The sequence below is a fragment of the Bos javanicus genome, chromosome 25 (assembly GCF_032452875.1).
Source record: "Bos javanicus breed banteng chromosome 25, ARS-OSU_banteng_1.0, whole genome shotgun sequence".
In the NCBI taxonomy this organism is placed as follows: domain Eukaryota; kingdom Metazoa; phylum Chordata; class Mammalia; order Artiodactyla; family Bovidae; genus Bos; species Bos javanicus.
This window is the reverse complement of record NC_083892.1, coordinates 32,925,194-32,950,126: the sequence shown is the minus strand read 5'-3', so window position 1 is coordinate 32,950,126 and position 24,933 is coordinate 32,925,194. Positions and strand designations below refer to the sequence as shown.

Genomic DNA, 24,933 nt, shown 5'->3' with positions numbered 1-24,933 from the left:
ATGCACATGGGACGTGCCGGGGGAGGGCCTCGGATGCCAAGGGTAGCGGAGTTTGGCTCAGCCTGGTTTTTGCCTTTCCCTCACTCTCAGACTTCTGCTTCCTTTTTGCAACTCATTCATCCACCCAGCATGTATTATGGACTGCCTGCTGTGGTTCTGGGGGACAGCCATGGGCAAACCAAAATCCCCTCCTTGGGACTTCCCTGGCAGTCCAGTGACTAAGACTTCACGCTCCCAAGGCAAGGGACCCAGGTTCAATCCCTGGTCAGGGAACTAGATCTCACATGCTGCATCTGTCCTGCTGCAACTAAACAGATCCTGCATGCCTCAACGAAGATCCCGTGTGCCAGAACTAAGACCCACGTGTGCATGTCCTGTTTGAGAGACTGGCAAAACCACTTTCTCTGCCTCCCGGGCTGGCCTTCCGATCCAGCCTCCGCCAGTTCGCACACACCTTCCCGTCCAATGGAATGAAGCGGCTGTGGGATCGGGACGCTTCGTTGTCCTGGATTGGTGGAGGGCTTGGCGTAAGGGTTCTTCTATCTGGCTCCAGAACTTAAAGGGTTTGGGTCCATCTGGAAGGACCCGGGAGGCTTGGGCCGCAGCAGAGACTGTGTTTCCTTCCAGCCGCACTGGTTCTGTCTGGGTTGCTGCTGCTCTCTGGTTGTCCAGTCGTGTCCAACTCTTTGCAGCCCTGTGGACTGTAGCCTGCCAGGCTCCTCTGTCCATGGGGATTCTCCAGGCAAGAATACTGGAGTGGGTTGCTATGCCCTCCTCCAGGGGAATCTTCCTGACCTAGGGATCAAACCTGTGTCTCGAGTCTTCTGCTTAGCAAGTGGATTCTTTACCAGTGAGCCACCTGGGAAGCCTCTATCTTGCTGTTACCTGAGCCTTGAGAGTCCTTTCCTCCCCTTTGGATTACCTGGTTCTGGGTTATCTCATCCTAAAGAAGGAAGCCCTGGGAGTTCCCTGGTGGTCCAGTGGCTAAGATTCCGCACTCCCAATGCAGGGGGCTGGGGTTTGATCCTTGGTCAGGGAACTAGATCCAATATGCCTCAACTGAGATCCTGCATGCTGAGACTAAAGATCCCACGTGCTTCGACTGAAAGATCTCACGTGCCTCAGCTTAAGATCCTGTGTGCCTCAACTAAGACCCAGCACAGCCAAATAAATTAAGAAAAAAAAGAATGAAGCCTTTTTGAGCCCACCCCACTTTCCGTTGGAGAAGGCAATGGCACCCCACTCCAGTGCTCTTGCCTGGAAAATCCCATGGGTGGAGGAGCCTGGTGGGCTGCAGTCCATGGGGTCTCGAAGAGTCGGACATGACTGAGCGACTTCACTTTCACTTTTCACTTTCATGCATTGGAGAAGGAAATGGCAACCCACTCCAGTGTTCTTGCCTGGAGAATCCCAGGGACGGGGGAGCCTGGTGGGCTGCCGTCTATGGGGTCACACAGAGTCAGACACGACTGAAGTGACTCAGCAGCAGCAGCAGCACTTTCCATACCTCCTTTCTCACATGGACCCCAGCAGCCTCCACCCACTTCCACTCAGCTCTTTGCCTCCACTCCCCTCAGCCCACCCATTTGCTGTCCGCCTTCCTTGTGTTCCTCTAGGCTCCTTGCCCAGCCCCCTGACCTCTGACCTCTGCCCTTCTCCCCTCCCCTGACTCTCTGACTCTCTGAGTCCCAGGTTTCCCTGATTTCTCCCACTGTGTTCTCCCAGGCACGCCAGTCCATGCACAGCCTTGGCTGCCACCCTACCTACCCCATATCAGATCTTGTCCCTCCCGCCTAGGGCTCCCAGTCAAGCCCTGATCATCCCTGGGGACGCCAGGCCTGCCCTCTTGGCCTCCTGTCCAGCCTTTTCCTTCTGTTCCCTGCTCAGCTGGGGGCACCGTCATCTACTCCATCAGCAGGATTAGAAACCTGGATGTCACTCCAGGTGTCTCCTTAGGCTTCCTCAGCCCCACCGCTTCCCCCAACCACTCAATCATGGAGCTCTGCCTTGCTTGCTGGTCAAATCACATCCATCCACTCCTTCACCAACCACCCCCACCCCCCCGCCTAGCCCTGAGATGTGGCCATCTGAGGCCTGGACTGTTGCAGAAGCCGGACAGCTGCCACTTCCCCATCTCTGGTCCTGCCCCCTAAAGTTCACCTGCCAGGACCCCCTAAACTTCCCAACCCATTGGTGGTTCCCATGCCCTGGAGCCGGATCCCCAACCCATGGTACCCGTCCGTGGAACTTAAGAACTGGGCTGCACAGCAGGTGAGCGAGTGAAGCTTTGTCTGCTGCTCCCCATCGCTTGCATTTCCGCCTGAACCATCCTCACCCCTGTCCATGGAAAAATTGTCTTCCACGAAACCAGTGCCCCGTGCCAAAAAGGTTGGGGACTGCTGCCCTAAAGGATGATGATCTGAGGTCCTTGACCTGACCCCAGTGGCCGTGCCCATATCTTCACCCACCACTTCCTGCCCAGCCATGGGGAGCCTGGCGGTTCCCCACCCCATTCACTGCTCTGCTCGGGCTCGACTGAGACCGAGACACGTGGGTGGCCCGGGCTGGTGGTTGGGTTTCCCGGGCAGCGGGTGATTTGGCTCTCCTTCAAACAGTCCTGCCTTATTTGCTCAGCATTTGATTCTAAGGAGGTGGGCCCAGCAGGGGGCAGGGCAGTGGTCCCCCTTGTTGATGAACAGTGCCTGGGTATTGCTCCCCTGGCTCTGCCCCTCCCCCGCAAACCCCTGCTCCCCCGTGACATGACCCCGCACTCGGGTTGGGTGTCACCTCCTCCAAGGAGCCTTCCCTGATTCCACCCCCTGCTACCCCGTACTTCTTACATGTCACTCATTTTTACCTTTGATGAAAGTATAATTTCCTTACAGCAAAATGCATGAATCTTAAGTATCCAGTGATGAATTTTCACCTGTGTATGTGTGTTAGTCACTCAGTCATGTCCTACTCGTTCCAGCCCCATGGACAGTAGCCCACCAGGCTCCTCTGTCCATGGAATTCTCCAGGCAAGAATAGTGGAGTAGGTAGCCAGTCCCTCTTTCAGGGGATCTTCCCAACTCAGGAATCGAACCCGGGTCTCCCACATTGCAGGTGTATTCTTTACTATCAGAGCCACCAGGGAAGCCCTTAACCTATGTATATAACCCCACGTAGTATGTGTTAGTCATTCAGTCATGTCCAAGTCATTTCAACCGCGTGGACTATAGTCCACCAAGCTCCTCTGGCCATGGAATTCTCCAGTACCCCATGTAACCAGCACTCAAATCAAGAAGTGTTATCTGAACCTATTTTAACTGTCCTTTCAACTCCCAGCCTGGGACTGTCTTCCAGAGCAGGAGCGCCTGCTGTCTGTCTCTCTACTCTATGGAAGGAAGTGTAATGGTTCTGGTGTGTGTGTGCGTGTGGTCACGTCCCCACGTGCGTGATCATGCCTTAGGGGTGGAGCACGGCAGGGGCTGTGGCCGTGGGAACCTGTGCATTTAGAGCCTGGCCCTGCTGCAAGGCCAGATGCCCCATCCTTGGCTAGGAGAGGGCCCGATCCTGCTCCCCGGCCCGGGGCCTCCGCAGGGAGCCGCCGCTCCGCCCGGAGAGGCCCCTACCGGCTGGCAGCCTGGAGATTAGTCTCCAAGGCCACAAGGCCAGTTGCCATAGGCACGCGGGCCCGAGTCAGGATCGCGATTGCTCATCCTGGTCACGCAGGCGGTGGCTGCCCCTGCCCGCCCGCCAGGAGCCGGAGCCGGGCTTTAAATAACGAAGTGGAAACCTGACCCTGGGGAGCTGTCTGCCCACGAGAGCCCGGCCTCCCCTCCTGCTGGGGCAGGCCCGAGGGTGACCCAGACACTCGACGCTGCCAACAGCACCCGCCCCGTCTCCTCTGGGGCACAGCCTGGGTTTCAGGGTTTCCCTTCCTTGTCTTAGCGCCCAGAGCACAGGCATGGCCCTAGCCTGGTCCTGGGGGCCCCCATCTGAGAAGAGAACACCATCATGAGCCCCCTTCCCCACCTGGGAGGGGTAAAGCCCTGTCTTCCAGGACCCAGGGCTCATCAGCGACGGGGCTTTGCTTGGCCAGGCCCCATCTCCTCCTCCAGGAACAGGGAAGGCCTCTGTGGTTTTCCCAGGAAGTGGCATGATGCACGTGTATCCCTGAGTCTGCCCTTTGCCCTGGCCTGGGCTGCTTTCCTGTGCTGGGCGTGGGTGGCAAGTGGGTTGGTTCTTTAAAAAAAAAAAAAACTTTTAAGAATATGGTTTCTGTTACTTCTTTCCAAATGGCAAAAAGTCATACTCCTCATCTCAGACCACAAAACTGCAGAACAGTAGAGGGGAGAAAGCCATTTGTGGATGCCGCCTGTTGGAGATAAAACGTCTAGAATCTCCATCTAGGCTTTTCCGTGAGATCGTCTGTCTATACGAAGCTGGTTTTCAGCCCCCGTGGGGCACTTAGGTTGCCTGCCATTTCTCATTCTTGTGTGCTGGTGTGTTTATTTACGGAGGTCCTGCTTGGGTGAAACAACTTGTACATAAATCTTTGTGTTTTGCGTAATTTTCTCGGGATACATTGATAGGGAATTCCCTGATGGTCCAGGGGTTAGAACTGTGAGCTTTCACTGTCGAGCCTGGGTTCAGTCCCTGGTCAGGGAGACAAGATCCTACAAGCTGTGTGACCAGGAAAAAAAATGACTAAATTGAGAAAAGGAACTGGGTCAAAGGATTGTTGTTCAATCTCTCAATTGTGTCTGACTCTGGGACCCTGTGGACTGCTGCACACCAGGCTTCCCTGTCCTTCACCATCTTCCAGAGCTTGCTCAAACTCGTGTCCAATGAGTCGGTGATGCCATCCAACCGTCCCATCCTTGGTCGTCCACTTCTCCCGCCGTCAATCTTTCGCAGCATCAGGGTCTTTTCCAATGAGTCGGCTTTTTGAATCAGGTGGCCAGAGTATTGGAGCTTCATCCTCAGCATCAGTCTTTCCAGTGAATATTCAGCATTCGGTCAAAGGGTGGCAACTCGGTTAAAGCTCTGGAGACTTACCCAGACAACTTTCTTTTTTTCTGGTTTTTTTTCTTAAGGTGTTTAAGAAATTATTTATGTTTATTTGGGGCTGTGCTGGGTCCTCGTTGCTGCGCATGGGCTTTCTCTAGTCGTGGTGAGCAGGGCTACTCTCGTGGTGCGTGGGCCTCTCATTGTAGTAGCTTCTGTTGCAGATCAGAGGCTCCAGAGCGTGGATAGTAGTACTCCAGAGCAGTAGTTGCGGCACTTGGGCTTAGTTACCCCTTGGCATGTGGACTCTTCCCAGACCAGGGGTTAAACCCGTGTCCTCTGTATTGGCACGTGGATTCTTAATCACTGAACCACCAGGGAAGTCCAAGACAACTTTGCTGTGTAACTGGGGATCCCAAATCTGTCTTTTTAAAAGCTTATTATTAAGGGGAAAAATAAAAACTATTTAAAAATCAGCAACTTGATGAATGTTAGAAACCAAGTCACCCAGATAACCACCCAGACCAAGGTCAGAGCATGCCCAGCCCCGCAGAAGCCTCTATCACGCCCCCTTCCATCAATCACCCTACCCTGCCTTCCTGCCAACATGACCACCATCCTGACCTGTAACATCAGAGTTCAGCCTGTGTTTGAAACGAACATAAAGGGGCTCCTACAGCCTGATCTTTCGCGCCTGGATTCCTTCATCATATTGGAGAGATTTCAGCCGTGGCGTGGCCTGTGGCTGTGGTTAGTTCATACGTCTGATGTCTTTTTCAACAGACCAGGCAACAGAGAGAACGCAGTGAAGGCAAGCACGTGATCAGTATGCTGAAAACAAGATACCATCTGAAGTATTGACCGTTTTCAAAGACATAAAGTATGTTTCCATAAAGGCCTTGCTCTGATGAATAGGAAGGACTCTGCAACCAGTGCAGCACTTAAGCTCATGGGAGAGCATGCCATGCTCTGGGGCAACCATGCGCTGGGTGTGCAGGGATCGAGGTACAGTCTGTGCCCTCTGGATCTTGGTTTCCCCAGAGACACATGGAGGTCGTAGGATGAGGGTCCCTCCTGCCCTGAATGCTTGGACTCTATACACTTAGGGACACTAAGAGAGCTTTTCTTAAGTGGGTGAAGTTTGCTCCTGCGATCCTATTTACCAGCTTGCTTCACTTTAAAAAAAAAAAATTTATTTGTCTGCACTGGGTCTTAGTTGCATAGGGATCTTCAGTCTTCATTTGGCTGCACAGGATCTAGTTCCCTGACCAGGGATCAAACCCGGACGCCCTGTATTAGGAGCATGAAGTGTTAGCCACTGGACCACCAGGGAAGTCCCACTTGCTTCACTTTCTACATAAAGTGGACGAGAACGGTCCTTGATCTCTGCCCTCGTTACCCCCAGGCCAGGTGACTTGACAGAAGGATCTTTGCAGGTGGTGCCCATCTGTTCTTTAAAAACATCCACAGACCCGAGTCTCTAAGAGGCCTTGGTAAGTGGGCAGCTTTCCCTTGAAAACCCCCAGGGATGGGGAAGCCCCAGGCCCACCATTTGGGAACAGCCCTCCCCGTGGGGAAGCATTTCCTGTATAGAGTCAAAGCCTGTGTCCCTGTACCCTCTACCAGAGTGACGTCAGTGCACCTGGACTAGTGTGGGGCTTCAGGAGCCAGCCACAGAACCAAGGACTGGGGGGACGATGGGCATCACCAGGCGCGCATCACGGGCTCCCTTGCTAGTGCTCGGTAAATGGTAGCTGCTGCTGTTAATCTTCTTACTTTTTTCTTAGTTGAGGAGATGTTTGTTGTGTGCGTGTGTGTGGTTCTTTTTTTTTTTTTTTTTTGGGCTTCACTGGGTCTTAGTTGTGGCATGTGAGATCTTTAGTTGTATCTTGCAAACTCTGAGTTGCAGCATGTGGGATCTAGTTCCCTGACCAGGGATCGAACCTGGGCCTGCCGCATTGGAAGCAAGGTTTGGGGAGGTGAAATAACTTACTTCCTGCAAGGCAGGGCTTTTCTCTCCTGGAGCAGTGCCCGGCACCAGGGCTTTCTAAAAGTTATTGGGGGACTTCCCTCGTGGTCCAGTGGTTGAGAATCCGCCTTGCAGTGCAGAGGACGCTGGCTTGATCCCTTGTCGGGGAACTAAGATCCCACGAGCCTCAGAGCAACTAAAGCCACACATCTCAACTAGAGAAGCCACCCATGCCGCAACTAGAGAAAGTCCACGCACCACAATGAAGAACTCACGCAGCCAAAGAAACAAAAGGATTAATGGATGGTTTTATTTTCATTGCTTTATATTCCACCTTATTTCAGAAGTGATTTGAAAGACTGATAAAGAAACATAAACTATACAGGAAGATGGTAGAAAGAAGACAGTAACACGAGAGTTGTATCCTAACGCGGAAGCAGAAGTGAATCTGAATTTGATGAAAATGCATGCCATGGAATCTGTTTCCGTCAGCATTGTGATTGGTTGTAGGTAATCTGATAAACAGAGACTTGAGAAGTGAGGGGTTTGTTTTCTCCTGTAATGAGGAGTCTGGAGGCGGGTGGCCCAGCCCTGGGGCGCGGCCTTCTGCGACTTCAGGGAGAGCAGTGCCTTCCCTGCCCTGGCTCTTCCATCCTAGGTGGTGGCTTTGGTCATCCTGGTCTCAAGGGAGTGCGGGCCACCAGGCAGCAGGGGTACGGGTGCGCCAGTCAGTGCCTGCTCCGTGGGTGGGAGAGAAGAGCATCAGGTAGGGGCTGAGTGAGCCGGCTGCACCAGTGGCCCCAGAACCCTAGATTCTTTCTGTTCGTTAATCACCAATGGGATGGCCACTCTCTAGTCACCAGTTGGAAAGGGAGTGTTGGTATGTTATATGATACACCAGGAGACAAAAACAAATGGATGATTTTTTTTTTTTTTTGGCTGTGACTTGTAGGATCTTAGTTCCTCCACTGGGACTCGAACGTGGGGTCCCGGCAGTGAAAGCACCAAGTCCTAACCACTGGACTGCCAGATAATTCAGTGAGTGTTTTTTTCTTTTTATTTTTTAATCACTGGTAAAGGTTGATTGAGCAATCCCATAGAAAGAGGAAGGAGCCTGGCAGGCTACAGTCCACAGGATCAGAAAGAGTCAAGCATGACTTACCGACTAAACAACAGAAAGTAAAGATTGACTTAACTAGGATGCTTTTAGCTGCAAGGAAGAGAAACTTCCATTGAACGCAGCTTACAAAACACAGACTTTTATCAGCCAGCTTGAAGCCCGGAGGTGGTGCATCCTGAGTCACGGGGGTCCCGGTTTTCCTACCAGTGAACTCTGCCGTCCTCTGCGTGATGGCTCCACCTCCTGGGTGGCCCCCCTCGTGGTCCTCAGATGGCTGTCATGGTTGGAGGTATCACTTTCAGACCATCCAGACATCCTCACTTCAGTCCCTTTCTAAGAGCAGGGGAAACTTTGCTACATGCTTCGTGTCTCAGTGGCCAGAAGTGGGTTCTGTGCTTCTCTTTAAACCAGTCCCAGGAGAGGGATTGGGATCGCTTTGATCTAAGCCTCAGAGCATCACCAAAATTCCCTGCCCTGGGCACCTGCCTTTAGCTGGCAGGACACAGTGGACACTCTCTTAGCAGGGAGGAGGGAAAGGACTAGGGGTCAGAGGGGGGATTGTGATTCAGGTGTCTAAGCCAGAAATCTGGGCTGGACATCCCTGGTGGTCCAGTGGTTAGGAATCCGCCTGCCAGTGCAGGAGACACGGGTTCCATCTCTACTCTGGGAAGATCCCATGTGCCTCAGGGCAACTAAGCCCGTGCGCCACAACTTGAGAGCCTGCGAGCCACAACTTCTGAAGCCCGTGCTCTGCAACAAGAGAAGCCACTGTGATGAGACACCCGCGTACTGCAAGCAAGAGTAGCCCCCCACTCAGTGCAGCTAGAGAAAGCCCGCGTGTAGCAACGAAGACCCGGTGCAGCCATAAATAAATACAATTAATTAAATTTACAAAGTCCAGACTGTCTTTCATAGTACAGCAGCCATTGTAAGACCCCTGGCTCCAGCTGTCCGAGTCGAGCCAGCCTGGGCAGACGGGAGTGGAAGTCAGGGCCGTGGCCTCTCTTGTTCTTTGCCAGCTGCAGCGATGTGTGGGCAGTGGGGAGGGGGCGAGAATTCAGGGCCCCGGGTAATTCCTTCCCCACTGGGGAGCCCCTGGGACAGGATATGCAGTGGAGAGTAGGGCTGCTGGGGGAGGGGGACAGGGATGCCCCCCCCACCTCAGGAAGGGAGAAAATACTTTTTGTTTGTTCTCTCAAGCTTCTTTTTCAAGAAACACAGGCATATGGCAGCGGATGGTGCGGGGGCCGTGTTTGGGTGGTGTATCTGCTCTTGCCTTTGCCTTTTGCGTGGTGATAGTATTTTTTTTTCCCACGGGCTCTAGTGCCCAGCTGGTGCATCGGGCAGTGAGACTTCAGTCAGGTGCTCCCCGGCATCCAGAAGAATTTTAGCTCTTCCCAGCAGTGGCTTCTGGCATTTCCCATAGGGAAGGGATGGGATAAGTTTCCAGCAAACCCAGGTCTGAGCTTTTTAGAGGTCTGAGCTGAGGAATGTGTCCAGGAGGTCAAGGATGGGGGCCAGAATTTGTGAGGGGGGATGTGGTGGCTCAGTGGTAAAGAAGCTGCCTGTAATGCAGGAGACACGGGTTCAGTCCCTTAGGAAGATCCCCTGGAGAAGGGAATGGCAACCCACTCCAGTATTCTTGCCTGGAGAATCCCATGGACAGAGGAGCCTGGCGGGCTACAGCCCATGGGGTTGCGAAGAGTCAGTTGCTCAGTCGCGTCCGACTCTTTGCAACTAACACACACTTCCCTGATAGGTCAGTTGGTAAAGAATCTGCCTGCAATGCAGGAGACCTTAGCTGGATTCCTGGGTCAGGAAGAGCCACCGGAGAAGGGATAAGCTACCCACTCCAGTATTCTTGGGCTTCCCTGGTGGCTCAGCTGGTAAAGAATCTGCCTGCAATGCGGGAGACCTGGGTTCGATCCCTGGGTTGGGAAGATTCCCTGGAGAAGGGAAAGGCTACCCACTCCGGTATTCTGGCCTGGAGAATCCCATGAACTGTATAGTCCATGGGGTTGCAAAGAGTCCGACACGACTCAGTGACTTTCACTTTCCTGGTGAGTGAAGGGTCCTGGATTCATTCCAGAGGGTCCTGTAATGGATTACTTTAAACTTGGTGCCTTGAAACAACCCGAATTTATTCTCTCGCCATTCTGGAGAACAGAACTGAATCAACACCACTCAGCCAAAACCCGTGCTCCCTTTAGCGGCTCTCGGGGAGCATCTGTTACTTGCCTTCTGGTTTCTGGTGGCTGCTGGCGTGTCACGGCTTGTGGCTGCATCACTCTGGTCCTCAAGGCCAGCATCTTCCCATCTCTCTGCTTTGTCTTCATGTGACCTTCTGTGTTTGTCACACCTCCTTATGTCTCTGTGTCGAGATACATGGGGACTTCCCTGGTGGTCCAGTGGCTAAGACTCCACGCTACCAAACACAGGGTGCCTGGGTTCGATCCCTGGTCAGGGAAGTAGATCCCATACGCTTCAACTAAGAGTTTGAGTGCTGCAACTGTAAGATCTTAGGTCTTCCCTGGTAGCTCAGACGGTGAGGAATCTGCCTACAATGCAGGAGACACAGGTTCCACCCCTCAGTGGGGAAGATCCCCTGGAGAGGGGAATGGCTACCCACTCCAGTATTCTTACTCTGAGAATCCCATGGACAGAGGAGCCTGGTGGGCTATAGTCGATGGGGTCACAAAGAATCGGACATGACTGAGCAACTTTAACTATAAACTATCCTCCACGCCCAAACTAAAAACAAAAAGATCCTTCGTGCTGCAACTAAGCTCTGGAGCAGCCAAATTAAATAAATAAATAAATATTTTTCAAATTAATTTAAAAAAAGTTTACATGTAATGGCATTTAGGGCCCACCCAGATAATCCAGGATAATCCCTGCATCTCAAGGTCATTAACTTAATCATATCTGCAAAAAATGATTTTTCCATATAAAGTGACATTTCAGGCTTCAGACATGACTGTTTTGGGGACCTACCACAGGTCCTTAAGGGCAAATTTGAGCAGCCATTCTTATAGAAGGACTCTCTGGTAATATATACCAACTAGGAAGAAGGAGTCGGACACGACTGAGAGACTTCACTTTCACTTTTCACTTTCATGCACTGGAGAAGGAAATGGCAACCCACTCCAGTGTTCTTGCCTGGAGAATCCCAGGGATGGGGGAGCCTGGTGGGCTGCCGTCTATGGGGTTGCACAGAGTCGGACACAACTGAAGCGACTTAGCAGCAGCAGCAGGAAGAAGGAGGGGGTGGAAATTCCCAGCAACCTCTCTTCTCCTCCCAGCTCAGCTCTGCCCCACACTGGCGTGGCCTTGCCCACGTGCCTGTGGACATTGTAAGTATATATTCAAGTTCTGTTCATTCTCCCAAACAGCTGCCCCCTGCGGATGCACCTAGAGCTTCATACTCTGCCCTCGGGCGTGTCAGTTACCTGTCACTGCATAACAAATAGCCGCAAACTTAGCAATATCAAGCAACAGTCATTTCTCACCTTAGTTTCACACAATGTGGGTTTTGACTAGACTCAGCAAGATGGCTCTTGTTTGGAGTTTCTCCTGCAATTATGGTCAAAAGATAGTTGGGGGGACTTCCCTGGTGGTCCAGTGCTAAGACTGTGCTTCCAGTGTGGGGGGCCCAGGTTCGATTGCTGGTCAGAGCACTAAATCCCACGTGCCACCCCTGAGAGTTTGCATGCCACAACTAAAAAGATCCTGCATGCTGCAGTTAAAACCCGGCACAGCCAAATAAATGAACAAACCAACCAATCCCAAACACTTCCCCTGACTCATAGAATGAGGGTTGTATATCTCCAAGCCAAGCTTCCTGCCTCTGCCTCTCTCCACAAAAGTGAAAATACCGTCTATCCAGAGTTCTCAGAGAACTCGTACTCACCCTTCAAAATCCTTTCAACAGGCATCAACTCAGGGAAACCTTGTTTGGAAACCCTGACTCCCCAAAGGCTAAACAAACAGAAAGTATTTAAATGAAAGAGAGATAGTCCTTTTTTCCTCGTGTCAAACCCTGTTGTCTGGGCCAGCAGGGAGGTTTTTCTAGGAGCTGTGGAGTAAATGAATGGGGGTGAAGGGAGGGCCAGGAAGCATCTCCCCTGGGGCCTCCCCGCAGGTAGCCAGCCCTCCAGCTTCTGTCATGCTGCTGCAGGCTGCCCCTGATTCCCCAAGAGCGCACTGCCTGGGTACTGCGTCCCAACTGATGGCTGGGTGGGTATGCTCTCTGTTCTCTCCCACTGTGGCTTCGCTGCGTGGCCGCCGAGCACCCAATGTAGCCCTTGGAGTTTAACAACTGTATGGAAGGGAAGGGGGGCGCCCACCACATGTGCCCCTGATATGGGGGGACCCGGACATGTAGGCATGTGGGAGGAGGGCTTCGGCTGCTGCACACCCAGCCCGTGGGTGGCTCGTCTCTCATCAGCGCCCCAGACAGGCTGTTTGCAGGAGGGCCGGTGGCGTTTGTATCTTGGTTCACTCCTAAGCCAGAGGGACAGGTGACCGTCCCCAGCCTGGTGGGGTCCAGCCTCTTGGTCTCACTCTGGCTGGGGGCTGCTCTTGTTCTGTGTGTGTTACATACACACTCTCTCTCTCTCTCTTTTTTCTTTTAACCCATCCCCTTTCGAACGCAAATGCTCACTCACCTCCACCCTTTTAAGGACACACTTTTCAACCTCTGGGGTGACTTTGAAGGTCTGGGGATTCCCAGTTGGGCCACTGGCCAGGGATGGCCTCTGCCAAAGTGGCCCTGGGTTCTGGGGACAAGCTCTCTTCCTGCAAGCCCAGGAAGGAGAAACAGATCGTCCTCTCAGATGTCTCCTCACCTGCGCCTGTGCTGGGGTCTCACAGATAAGGAAGCAGGGTGCCGGGTGGGCCCCCCTCTTTGCCAGCCAGCCAAGGCCACCGATCTTTTTCACTGCTCCAGGGGGAAGTGAGTTGAAGGCTCAGTCGTGGGGTGGAAGGAACCGGGCTTAGCTGGCGTGATCTGGACTCAGGCCCTGGCTTTGCTGCATCCTGGCTTTGGGACGCTCAAGCCTTGAAATCCTTCTCTGTGGAATGAGGACGGTTATACTGCTGTATTTAGAGTGGATCACCAACAAGGACCTTCTGTAGAGCGCAGGGAACTCTGCTCGGTGTACACGGCAGCCTGGATGGGAGGTGGGTTTGGGGGAGAATGTGTGCGTGCTCAGTTGCTCAGTCGTGTCTGACTCTGCGACCCCACAGACTGTCGCCCACCAGGCTCCTCTGTCCATGGAATTCTCCAGGCAAGAATACTGGAGTGGGTAGCCATTCCCTTTTCCAGGGGATCTTCCTGATCAAACACAGGTCTCCTGCATAGCAGGCGGGTGCTTTACTGGCTTCCCCTTTGGGGGAGAATGGATCCATGTGTGTGTGTGGCTGAGTCCCTTCACCTTTGACCTGAAACTATCACAGCATTGTTAATCAGCTGTTCCCCAATATGGGCTTCCCAAGTGATGCTAGTGGTAAAGAACCCGCCTGCCAGTGCTAGAGACGTAACAGACGGGTTCAGTCCCCGGATCGGAAAGATCCTCTGGAGGGGGGAATGGCTACTCACTCAAGTATTCGTGCCTGGAGAATCTTCATGGACAGAGGAGCCTGGCGGGCTTCAGTCCGTAGTGTCGCAAAGAGTCAGACACGACTGAAGCGACTTAGCATATACCCCAATACAAACTAAAAAGCTCCAAAAAAGATGAAAATAGTATAAGGACTGAGAAAAAAAGAAAAGGGGAAAATAAAAATGAGGATGGTTGTCAGAATTAAGTGCTTTGGGGTCTAACCCAGTCCTGGGACCTGAGAAGCAGCCCTGTGGCTCTCCCCCTCCCCCCGGGGCACCCCCTGCCCTGACTCTGGCCCCCTCTGTGTGTCCCCTGCTGGTGCCTCAGGTCCCTCATGGCATGGAGGACTGGCACCCGGGCTCCTGCAGTAAAGTTCATAAGCCCTGACCTGGTTCCCGCCTGCCTGCCTCCAGCCAGGGGCAGGGCCAGCCCACCGGTCTCATCAGCCAGCCACCCAGCTGGGCTGTCCCTGTGCCTGGGGTTCCTCTGAGTTAGGGGTCTTGCCCCAGGGAGGCACAGAAAGATGTGTGTCAGATGTCCCGAATCTCATCCTGACTTCACCACTCACTTTGAGCAAAAATGTCATCCCTCTGGGGCTTGGTTTTCTTCCACCTTTAAGATGGGCCCAGGGGACTTCCCTAGTAGTCCTGTAGCTAAGACTCCATGCTTCTAATACAGGGGGCCCGGGTTCAATCCCCAGTCAGGGAATTAGACGCCACAACTAAAGATCCCACCATACCCAAACCAAGACCTGGCACAGCCAAATAAATAAATATTAAAGGGCTTCCCTGGTGGCTCAGCAGTAAAGAATCCACCTGCCAGTGCCAGAGACACAGGTTCGATCCCTGGTCCAGGAAGATCCCACATGCCTCGGAGCAACTGAGCCCAACGTGCCACAGCTAGTGAGCCTGTGCTCTAAACCCCGGGAACCGCAACTAAGGAGCCCACGTGGCACAAATACCGAAGCCCGTGCACCCTAGTGCCCGTGCTCCGCAGCAAAGAGGAGCCACTGAAGTAAAAAGCCCAGGCACCGCCATCAGACAGTAACCCCTGCTCGCTGCAGCTACGGAAAAGCCTACATAGCAACGAAGACCCAGCACAGCCAAAAATAAATAAAATGTTTTAAAAGTGGCTAATTTAAGAAAGAATGGGCCCTGTTACACTCCAGGGATAGAGGTCATAGCTGTCAGCATGCTGGTAAACGGGCACTCCCAGGGGAGGTGGACAAAGAGAGGAGGAGGGAGCTGGAGGGGGAAGCAGGGCAAGGAGGGTTCAGTTCAGTTCAGCCGCTCAGTTGTGTCCGACTCTTTGCGACCCCATGAACTGCAGCACGCCAGGGCTCCCTGTCCATCACCAACTCCTGGAGTTTACCCAAACTCATGGGCATTGAGTCGGTGATGCCATCCAACCATCTCATCCTCTGTTGTCCCCTTCTCCTCCTGTCCTCAATCTTTCCCAGCATCAGGGTCTTTTCAAATGAATATGCTCTTCGCATCAGGTGGCCAATGTATTGGGGTGTTGAACCCCTGGACAAAGGGGCCACCCGTTGCTGGAGAAGGTCCGGTTCCCATCAGAGTGAGGTCTTCCCAAGCACCCAGGCCATGCACAACAGTAAGGACAAGTTCAAGAACAGCCCCCCACCCCCAGCCTTCCAGCTGGCCCTGAGCGCCCAGTGTGGGGCCTTTAGGACTGGAAACCCCTGCCAGAGTGCCGTCTCCTTGCCCTCGCCCTAGCCCCAGTGCCGGACAGAGTGGTCTTTCTGGGCCCGGCTCCCGTGGGGGCCTCCCTCCCAGGGGCAAGTCTGCCTTGAATCAGGGCAGCCGTGACTCAGCCGTGGACACAGCACTCAGCTAAGCTTTGGCTCTGACACCGGGCAGGCCTCCAGCTGTCGGCGGCCAGCAAAGCTGCCACTGTCTGGGCCAGGAATCCCGAGCAAGTGTGGGAGGCGGGCAGTGGGCAGGAAAAGCCAAGATGCTTGGAAACTTCCCCGGAGATTATCCAGGCCCAATACCCGATTGCCTGTCAGAATCCTTGGGACACTGAAACGTACAGTGTCCTGAGTTCAAGGCAGACCCCGGGACTTCTGGGGGGCGGGGCCTAGGAAGCTGGACTGGCAGGTGTGGGTGGCAGCTGGGCTGCCTGCCCTCCTCACTCACAGGTGGGCAGAGCAAGGCTGGGAAGCCGGGTGACGGGGACAGTGTCACACAGCAGTGTCCCTGCAGACCAGGGACCCAGGGTCTGCCCTCCACCTCCCCCAACTCCACCTTCTGTTGTCTCCCCGTGGACTGTAGCCCGCCAGGCTCCTCTGTCCATGACGTTTTCCAGGCAAGAATACGGGAGTGGGCTGCCATGTCCTTCTCCTTTCCCCACCCAGGGATTGAACCCAAGTCTCCTGCATTGGCAAGTGGATTCTTTACTGCTGAGCCACCAGGGAAGCCCGATCTGCTCTTAGGGGCTTCATAAAAGCCCCAAAGGTTGACCTGTCTGCTACCCGTGTGCCCTTCAAGCACATCAGGAGAGTGGCTTCCTCCCCGCTGCTGTGATCTCCTGGGTGAAGCAGCGCCCCGCTCCTCTGGGAGACCCCCTTTTTGTCCCCCTCCCCTGAGGAGCTCCCAAGACCATCTCTCGTCTCTAGGTGAAATTGGGTATTTTGGACCCAAAGGCAGGACCTATTGTCTGTGGCTTTGTGTCCCTTATTTGGTGTCTGTCCTTGTTCTCAGTGGCCAAGAGGGGTGTCTGGGCTCCTGGTCCTCCTGATGCCTGTGTCCTGGGGAGACCGTTCTGCCTGGGACTAAGGGGATTCTGTGCTAAAACCAGGACAGTCCCAGGCAAACCAGGGCGAGTTGGTCAGTCTGGCTGAGCATCAGCTGTCGATTTCATCAGGTGATCTTCCTGCTTCCTGCACCCTGGCAGGTGTGAGCAGTACAGTCCTCACGGCGCACGTCGAGGGGAAAGGACCAGGTTTGGGGTCAGAGAGACAGATGGACAGACCTCATCCTCACTACCCACTGACTGGGGCCTTAGGCGAGTCTCTGTGATGGAAGGATGATGTAGCAAGGAAGGATGCTCACGTGCAGATGCGCCACTCTGGACGTTCTGACAAGCTTTGAGGTGGTGCTGATGCTGCCAGTCCTGGGACCGCACTTGCAGGAGCACCTGTACAGGACACCTGTTGGATCCCTCACTTCAGTTCCGGGACCGTTCCTCCTCCATGATCCAAATACGTTCAAAATTGCAATCCCCCAGATTACCCGTTGGGAGCCAGGCAAGCCCGTCGTTGCCAGACAATAGCTTTTGAACATCCTGGCTCCCAGCCAAAGTGGCTGACCATCACATTTATTATTACCCCGTGCGCTTTGCTGGATCTTAGTTCCCCAGCTGGGGATCGAACTCATGTAGTGGGAGCTCAGAGTCCTAAACCCTGGACCCTGGAGCTAGGGAAGTCCCTAACTCCCCTAATATTCATTGAGTGTCCTTGAAAACTCAAGCAGGCATTTGAGGCAGTGAAAATACAGTAAAGCAGACACCCTCTGGTCTCCCGGAGCTGAATTCCAGTTGGGGAAATCTGGCAGGAAGCACATGAGCAGGTCGCTTCAGACACTATGAAGGAAATGAATGAAGAGATGGGGGTGGGCTGCCATGTGGCTGCCGGGTCAGGGAGCTGATGGAGTGAAGGGGGCAACGGGAGAAGATAGAGACCTGCCAGAACCTTCTCTTCCAGAGGAGCCGAGTCCACGGCCCCCGAGGGGCGCACACGGTGTGTCTGGGCAACGGAAAGAGGGTGGCGCTGGAGCCCAGTACAGTGGGGCTGGAGCGCCAAGGAAAGGGGCAGACGGGCCTGGGCCCATGGGCCTACCGCTCGGGGAGGCGACCTCCTGCCAGCGGTGGGAACCCCCTGGAAGCTTCTTACGGGAAGCCACGTGAGATGATGTAGCTGCTGTTTGCAGGGAGCCCGTGGGGGCAGGAGGAGGTCAGAGAGACCCGTGAGAGGCCATTGCCATGGAGTGGGTGAGCGAGGAGGGCAGCCTGGACGGGGAGGTGGCGAGAAGTGGGCAGACCTGGGTGCGTTCCGGAGCTGAGCTCATGGGACTCCCCCCCACCCCGGATTGTTTCAGGGGTGAGAGAGGTGGGACCCGGGGATGAGGTCCCTCGGTCCTCCTGCACCTGAGCTGATGGCGGGAGAGGAGAGGATCTGAGTGGGGAATGTGGGCCGTGTTGTGTTTGGATTGCTTGTTGGGCACTGAACAGTTGACGTGGAGGAGGCAGCATCCCAGGAGAGGAGGGAGAGAGGTGGAGAAGCACCAGCGAATAGATGATGTGTAAGCCAAAAGAAAGTGAAAGTTGCTCAGTCATGTCCCACTCTTTGTGACCCCATGGACTACACAGTCCATGGAATTCTCTAGGCCAGAATACTGGAGTGGGTAGCCTATCCCTTCTCCAGGGGATTCTTTACCAGTTGCCTGGAGAAGGAAATGGCAACCCACTCCAGTATTCTTGCCTGGAAAATACCATGGATGAAGGAGCCTGGTAGGCTACTGTCCATGGGGTTGCAAAGAGTCGGACACAACTGAGCGACTTCTCTGTAATTACCGCTCTTTACCAGTCGAGCAACAAGGGAATGGGCTTCCCTGATAGTTCAGCTGGTAAAGAATCCGCCTGCGATGTGGGAGACCCGGGTTCGATTCCTAGATTGGGAAGATCTGCTGGAGATGGTATAAGCTACCCACCCCAGTATTCTTGGGCTTCCCTGTTGACTTAGCTGGTAAAGAATCTGCCTGCAGTGTGGGAGACCTGGGTTCAATCCCTGGGTTGGGAAGATCCCCTGGAGAAGGGAAAGGCTACCCACTCCAGTATTCTGGCCTGGAGAATTCCATGGACTCTGTAGTCCATGGTGTTGCAAAGAGTCAGACCGGACTGAGCGACTTTCCCTTTCAAGGGAGAGATTGCCTCCCGGCCAGGGAGGGAGTGGGACAGGGGCAGGGAGAGGGCCTTGGACCCTCAGCCGGCAGCACCAGGAGGGTGGGGAAGCCAGGTGTGTGGCCCTGGTGCCCTTGGGAGAAATGTTTGCGGTGGGATGCTCACGGCCCCACTGCTGCCTCTCGGCCCCCGCTGACCTTGTCCCCCGAGGAACTGGGGCGTGAGTGGAAGTCCCTTGTCACTCAGGGCTTCCTTGCTACTTGTGCCCCAGGTTGGGAGCCGGTCACCCGTGATGTCACTTCTGATGGCCTCTCTGGGTGACACAGAGCAGCCCTTAGCTGCCCCAGCCTCACCCTGTCCCCATCCTCGCTGGCGTGTGACCTGTGTCGTGGCTCAGGCAGTGGCCTCCCATCCGTTCCCCCCAGGGACCGTCTCCTGTACTTTCGTCTCCTGTACTTTCTGAGTCACTTGCCTCCTGCTCAGCTAGCATATTCATGCTCTCTGTTCTGTGAAGTCTGTTGGTCTTATTGGGTGGTTTTCTTCTGCCTCATTTTCAGATTAGAAGTAGCCCCACCTGGCACATTTCTCACCTTATACCTTACATTGGGATTCCCTGGTGGCTCAGACGGTAAAGAGTTTTGCCTGCAATGCAGGAGACCTGGGTTCGATCCCTGGGTCGGGAAGATCCCCTGGAGAAGGGAATGTCAACCCACTCCAGTATTCTTGCCTGGAGAATCCCATGGACGGAGGAGCCTGGTGGGCTATAATCCATGGGGTTGCAAAGAGTGGGACACGACTGAGCGACTTCACTTTCACTTTTCCCATCTTGCACATGAGAAAATAGGGGGTCTAGGTGGTTGACCCCGTGTGGTCCTGGCAGCCCCAGGCCTGGGTCTCACCACATATGCATGATTCCCAGCTCATAGCTCCTGGCCCGTTCCAGCACTCTGGACCCTGCCTCTTCCACTGGCAGCAGCTCAAGCCGCAGGAACCTGCCCCTCTCAGGGGCTCAGGAGGATCTTCTCTGTCCTGCGAGCACGATGGACAAGAAATCAGGGGACGGCCCACAGCCCAGCCCCCTCCACACTCCCCTCCTCTTTCCCTAAGTCCCTGGCTCCTTCCTAAACGGATTAGGACCTTTGCCGGAAGGAGCCGGCAGCCGTCTGGGGCGACCTGGAGGCCAGGCCTGGAGCACTGTCTGGTGCCTCCTGCTTTGCCCTGATTTGATTTGCGCCCCAGCAGCTGGGAGGCTGGCAGCCTGAGGCCTTTCTGGAAGTGGCTCAAGGGACTGGGGAGAGCAGGGGGGTGGCTGAGAGGAGGGGGCAAGGCTCCATGCACCCCAGTCAGGCCAGCCTCTCAGCTGCTCTCGCAACACCCCCACGATTAGGCTTCGTGTCGCAGAAAACCCCTGGTTGCTTTCGTGACCATTCCCATGTCCTATCCAGGGCCCGGCATAACCCTCAGCATCCCTTAATGCTGCCAGTTTCAAGCTTTTATTGAAAAATAAGGCAAGAACTTGTCCAGTGGTTAAGATGCCTCGCATCTACTGCAAGGGGTGTGAGTGTGATCCCTGCTTGGGGAACTAAGATCCTACATGCCATGCGGCCAAAAAAAAAAGATGGTTGATAGTGTATTTCAGGTGTTCCATAGCTTTCCTGTCTGCTTGTTATCAAAGTTACTGAGAATGGGGTATTAAAACATTTGACTGTAATTGTGGATTTCCCCCCCCCCGCCTTAGGTAAGACAACCTAGGAGAATAAATACATTTTAAAACATTTATAAGTGAACCCATACTCACTTGGGGCAACTGCCGACCTGGCCAGTTATTAAAATTAATATTTATATACAACTAAGCAGCCAGCTTGGGCCAGGACAGCGTCCAGAGCCAAGCTCTTGTTGTTCCGTCACTAAATCCTGTCTGACTCTTTGTGACCCCCATGGACTGCAGCACACCAGGCTTCCCCGTCCTTCACTTTCTCCCAGAGTTTTCTCAAACTCAAGTCCATTGAGTTGATGACATCCAACCATCTCATCCGCTGTCACTGCTTTCTCTTCCTGCCTTCAGTCTTTGCCAACATCAGTATCTTTTCCAGTGAGTCGGGTCTTCGCATCAGGTGGCCAGAGTATTGGAGCTTCAGCTTCAGCATCAGTGCTTCCGATAAATATTCAGGGCTGCTTTCCTTTAGGATGGACTGGTTTGATCTCTTTGTAGTCCAAGGGACTCTCAAGAGTCTTCTCCAACACCATAATTCAAAAGCATCCATTCTTCAGCACTCAGCCTTCTTTATGGTCCAGCTCTCACATCTGTACATGAGTACTGGAAAAACCATAGCTTTGACTGTATGGACCTCTGTCAGCAAAGTGATGTCTATGCTTTTTAATACGGTGTCTAGGTTTGTCATAGCTTTTCTTCCAAGGAGCAAGCGTCTTTTAATTTCATGAGAAAAGCTCTAGCGCATCCCTGATTCCTTTGAATGTTTCCGTCACTGAAGTTGGACACGTCTCACCACGTCACGTGTGACAGGCTCTGATATCTGCTGTTCTGTGTCATCGATTTCATGACCCACTAAAAGGCCGCAGCCTGTGGTTTGGACCACGCTGAGCTGGGCCCTTGGGGTGCAGCGGGAATTGGCCGACCAGTCCCTGCCCTCATAGAGTTTATGGTCTGGTGGGGGGCAGCTCCGGTGGCAGAAGACACTCTGGACTTAGCACCAAGGCAGCAGGCCCAGCTGTCACTGCCGGGGCTCTCCAACCCCTGGCCCCAGTTTTGTGCACAGACTCCTTCCCCGCCAGGAAGCCAAGCGGGCAGGACTCACAGAATCCCTCTGACGCTTGCAGCTCTGCTCCCTGCTCCCTGGCCAGAACTGGCCACCTGGGGCCTCTGTACAGAGCACTAGAAGGCCTGAGCCTGGGGAGGGGATCGAAGGTCCCTGTCTCTGCTCTCTGCTCTCCGCCCTCTCCTTTGCTTGGACTGGTGAGGGGGCAGGTCGCCAATAGGAAGATGCTGGCACTGGGGCATTTTGGAGGAGGGATCCCTGGACCTGATTCCTGGGGTCAGGAAAGGGAGGGGCAGGATGGATCGCGGCAGGGGGCAAGGGAGGCTGACGTTTGTTATCCAGTGGGGCCCTGGCCCGGCCGGGTGATGTAGGGCCAGCAGGCCTGTCCCCGCCAGGCGCAGCCCCGATACGGGGCCCTGATCTGAGGACGTCCCAGCTCTGTCCTCCGGGAGTCTCATGACAAGGGGCAAAGTCCTGTCTTGGGGAAACCTCGTCTGGGATGAAGGGGCCTCTGCCCTCTGTATCTCTCTGCACCCCTGAGACTCAGTCCTGACAGCCAGGAAGTAGACTGCAGCTCCCAGCCTTGGGGCAGCAGCAGCCTTGCCCCTGGGAACTGTGATGGGGTCGGTCAGGGACAGAGGGGAGGCCAGTGGTGCCTGACCCATCCTGCGAAGGAAAGGGTAGGAGAGGGGGCAATCCAGGGAGCCTTCCCAGCAGAGGTGACAATTGAAAGCTAAGGGGGCAGGGGTTTTCCTGATGGTCCAGTGGTTAAAACTCTGCCTTCCAATTCAGGGGACAGGGGTTCAATCCATGGTTGGAGATCTAAGACACACACACCCCCACCCCCACCCCCGCCATGCTGTGCAGTGTGGCCAAATACTAAAAATAAAAATTGTTTTCTTTTAAAGCTAAGAAAGCAGTCAGTAAATGCCGAAGGGGCCAGGGAGGGTATTCGGAGAATAGAACCTGTGACAGCTGAGGACCCATAAAGGGTGGTCATATGTCTGGGGGATGGTGACTTTTAGAGGACTCAGAGCATGGGGGTATAAGGAGGAGCTGGGGCAAGGGACAAGTCTGGAACCTGGAATACCGAGCTGAGGAGTCGAGAGCTAATGTGGGCAGTAGGGAGCTATGGAGGGTGTGTGAGCAAGGGAGGGCCATGCCAGAGCAGTGTGTGGGGGGAGAGCTGGCATTTAGGGCCTGCCAGGCAGACTGCTCGTGACACTGGGCTTGGCTCCGGGGTGCAGACTTGGAGAGACAGGCCCTCAGTTACTCCGCCACACACCTGTAATGCTCTGTGCAGGCTGCAGCGGCTCCAGGCCTTTAGAGTTCAGAGTCCTTCATGCATGGAAGACTCTTGGGGGAGGAGGAGACCAGTCCTTGACTCGTCCCACCTGGGAGGTGGAGGTGGTCTCTGGGGCTCGGCGGATTATGGTGGGGACAGACGCTACATGTGCCCCGCCCCACCCACCTCCGCCTGCTCCCCGCTCCTCCTCCATCCAGGCGACCATGGCCTTGCTGGGAAAGCGCTGTGACATCCCCGCCAACGGCTGCGGGCCTGACCGCTGGACCTCCGCCTTCACGCGCAAAGACGAGATCATCACCAGCCTCGTGTCTGCCTTAGATTCCATGGTGAGTGCCCCGGGGGCAGTGGGACAGCTGGCCTTCGTAACTCTGGTGCTCACAGGAGCCCCGCCGATCTAGGCCTCAGTGTCCCCCGCCTGTCCCAAGGCCTCTGCCCTCACCAGCATGAGAGCAAGCCTGTGAAACCTCAGCCCTCGTCCCCTCACCCCTTGTCTTCATTTCGTCACCTCTCAGAGTTCAAGTCCCATCCCTGGGATGGTCACAAGTCTCCCTCCCTGGGGCTTCCCTAGTGGTCCAGTGGATAGGACTCTATGCTCCCAATGCAGGGGGCCCAGGTTCGATCCCTGGTCAGGGAACTAAAGATCCCACACGCCGCAGCCAAGATCACAGATCCCTTGTGCCGTAGCTAAGACCTGGAGCAGCCAAATAAATGTTTATGAATAACCAGATAAACTATTTCAGTGATTCCGTTACACTAAGCATCGTTTCTGGAGCTTGGGGGGCCACATGTGGCTAGTGGTCATGTTATCAGACAGTGTAGAAATAGAACATCTCCGTCACTGCAGAAATTCTAGGGGACCATCTCCGATGGCTCAGCAGCAAAGAATCCACCTGCAGTGCAGGAGACCTGGGTTGGAAAGATCCCCTGGAGAAGGGAATGGCAACCTGCTGCGGTATTCTTGCCTGGAGAATCCCATGGACAGAGGAGCCTGGCGGGCTACAGTCCATAGGGTCGCAAAGAGTGGGACATGACTGAGTACGGCTGGCAGTGCTGCTGTGGAGAGTGTTTCAGAGGCTCCCTGGAGGAACTGATGGCCCTCTGTCCTCGTGCCATGATCAGGACAGACTCCCCCGGGCTCCCCCAGGCCCTGCAACGAGGCCTTTACAGGTGTCCTGAGGGACCGTCGTGGATGACAGCAGCACTTGATTGACACTGCCTTAGCTCTGCTGGCACCCTCCAGGCCTTGGGCCGGGTCCTCGGGAGTCTTCAGTGGAGGGGGAGAGGGGGCAAAGTGCTGTCTGCTCATCACCTCCCCGCATCCAGTCTGCGACCCTTTTCCAGAAGCTTCCTTGTGACCCCCATTCTCTGTGCCTCTGGGCAAATCCACTCCCTGCTGTGACCTTAGCTTCTTCGGCTGTTGAAGTGACCACATAACAGAGGCTCACCTCCAGCCCTGGTGGCCTCCCCTTCAGTTCCATTCAGTTCAGTTCAGTCGCTCAGTCTGTGTCCAACTCTTTGCGACCCCATGAATCGCAGCACGCCAGGCTTCCCTGTCCATCACCAGCTCCCGGAGTTCACTCAGACTCACGTCCATCGAGTTGGTGATGCCATCCAGCCATCTCATCCTCTGTCGTCCCCTTCTCCTCCTGCCCCCAATCCCTCCCAGCATCAGTCTTTTCCAAGGAGTCAACTCTTCTCACGAGGTGGCCAAACTACTGGAGTTTCAGCTTTAGCATCATTCCTTCCAAAGAAATCCCAGGGCTGATCTCCTTCAGAATGGGCTGGTTGGATCTCCTTGCAGTCCAAGGGACTCTCAAGAGTCTTCTCCAACACCACAGTTCAAAAGCATCAATTCTTCGGCGCTCAGCCTTCTTCACAGTCCAACTCTCACATCCATACATGACCACAGGAAAAACCATAGCCTTGACTAGATGGACCTTTGTTGGCAAAGTAATGTCTCTGCTTTTGAATATGCTATCTAGGTTGGTCATAACTTTCCTTCCAAGGAGTAAGTGTCTTTTAATTTCATGGCTGCAGTCACCATCTGCAGTGATTTTGGAGCCCCAAAAATAAATTCTGACACTGTTTCCACTGTTTCCCCATCTATTTCCCATGAAGTGATGGGACCAGATGCCATGATCTTCATTTTCTGAATGTTGAGCTTTAAGCCAATTTTTTCACTCTCCTCTTTCACTTTCATCAAGAGGCTTTTTAGTTCCTCTTCACTTTCTGCCATAAGGGTGCTGTCATCT

The 24,933-nt window shown here is 54.3% G+C and overlaps 1 protein-coding gene across 9 annotated transcripts in view; it reads left to right on the top strand.

Moving 5' to 3' along the window:
- GTF2IRD1 (GTF2I repeat domain containing 1) overlaps positions 1 to 24,933 on the top strand; it is a 118,132-nt gene that overhangs the window by 15,901 nt on the left and 77,298 nt on the right. For 6 of the 9 annotated variants that reach the window (XM_061401867.1, XM_061401866.1, XM_061401861.1 and 3 more), the window contains exon 2: positions 22,879 to 23,007. In XM_061401867.1, the coding sequence (XP_061257851.1) occupies positions 22,885 to 23,007 (123 nt within the window). In that variant the 5' untranslated portion in view covers positions 22,879 to 22,884. Of the gene's footprint in view, positions 1 to 813; positions 8,000 to 22,878; positions 23,008 to 24,933 lie in introns of those variants that run through there. The other 3 variants (XM_061401864.1, XM_061401862.1, XM_061401863.1) reach the window with 3 other exon arrangements.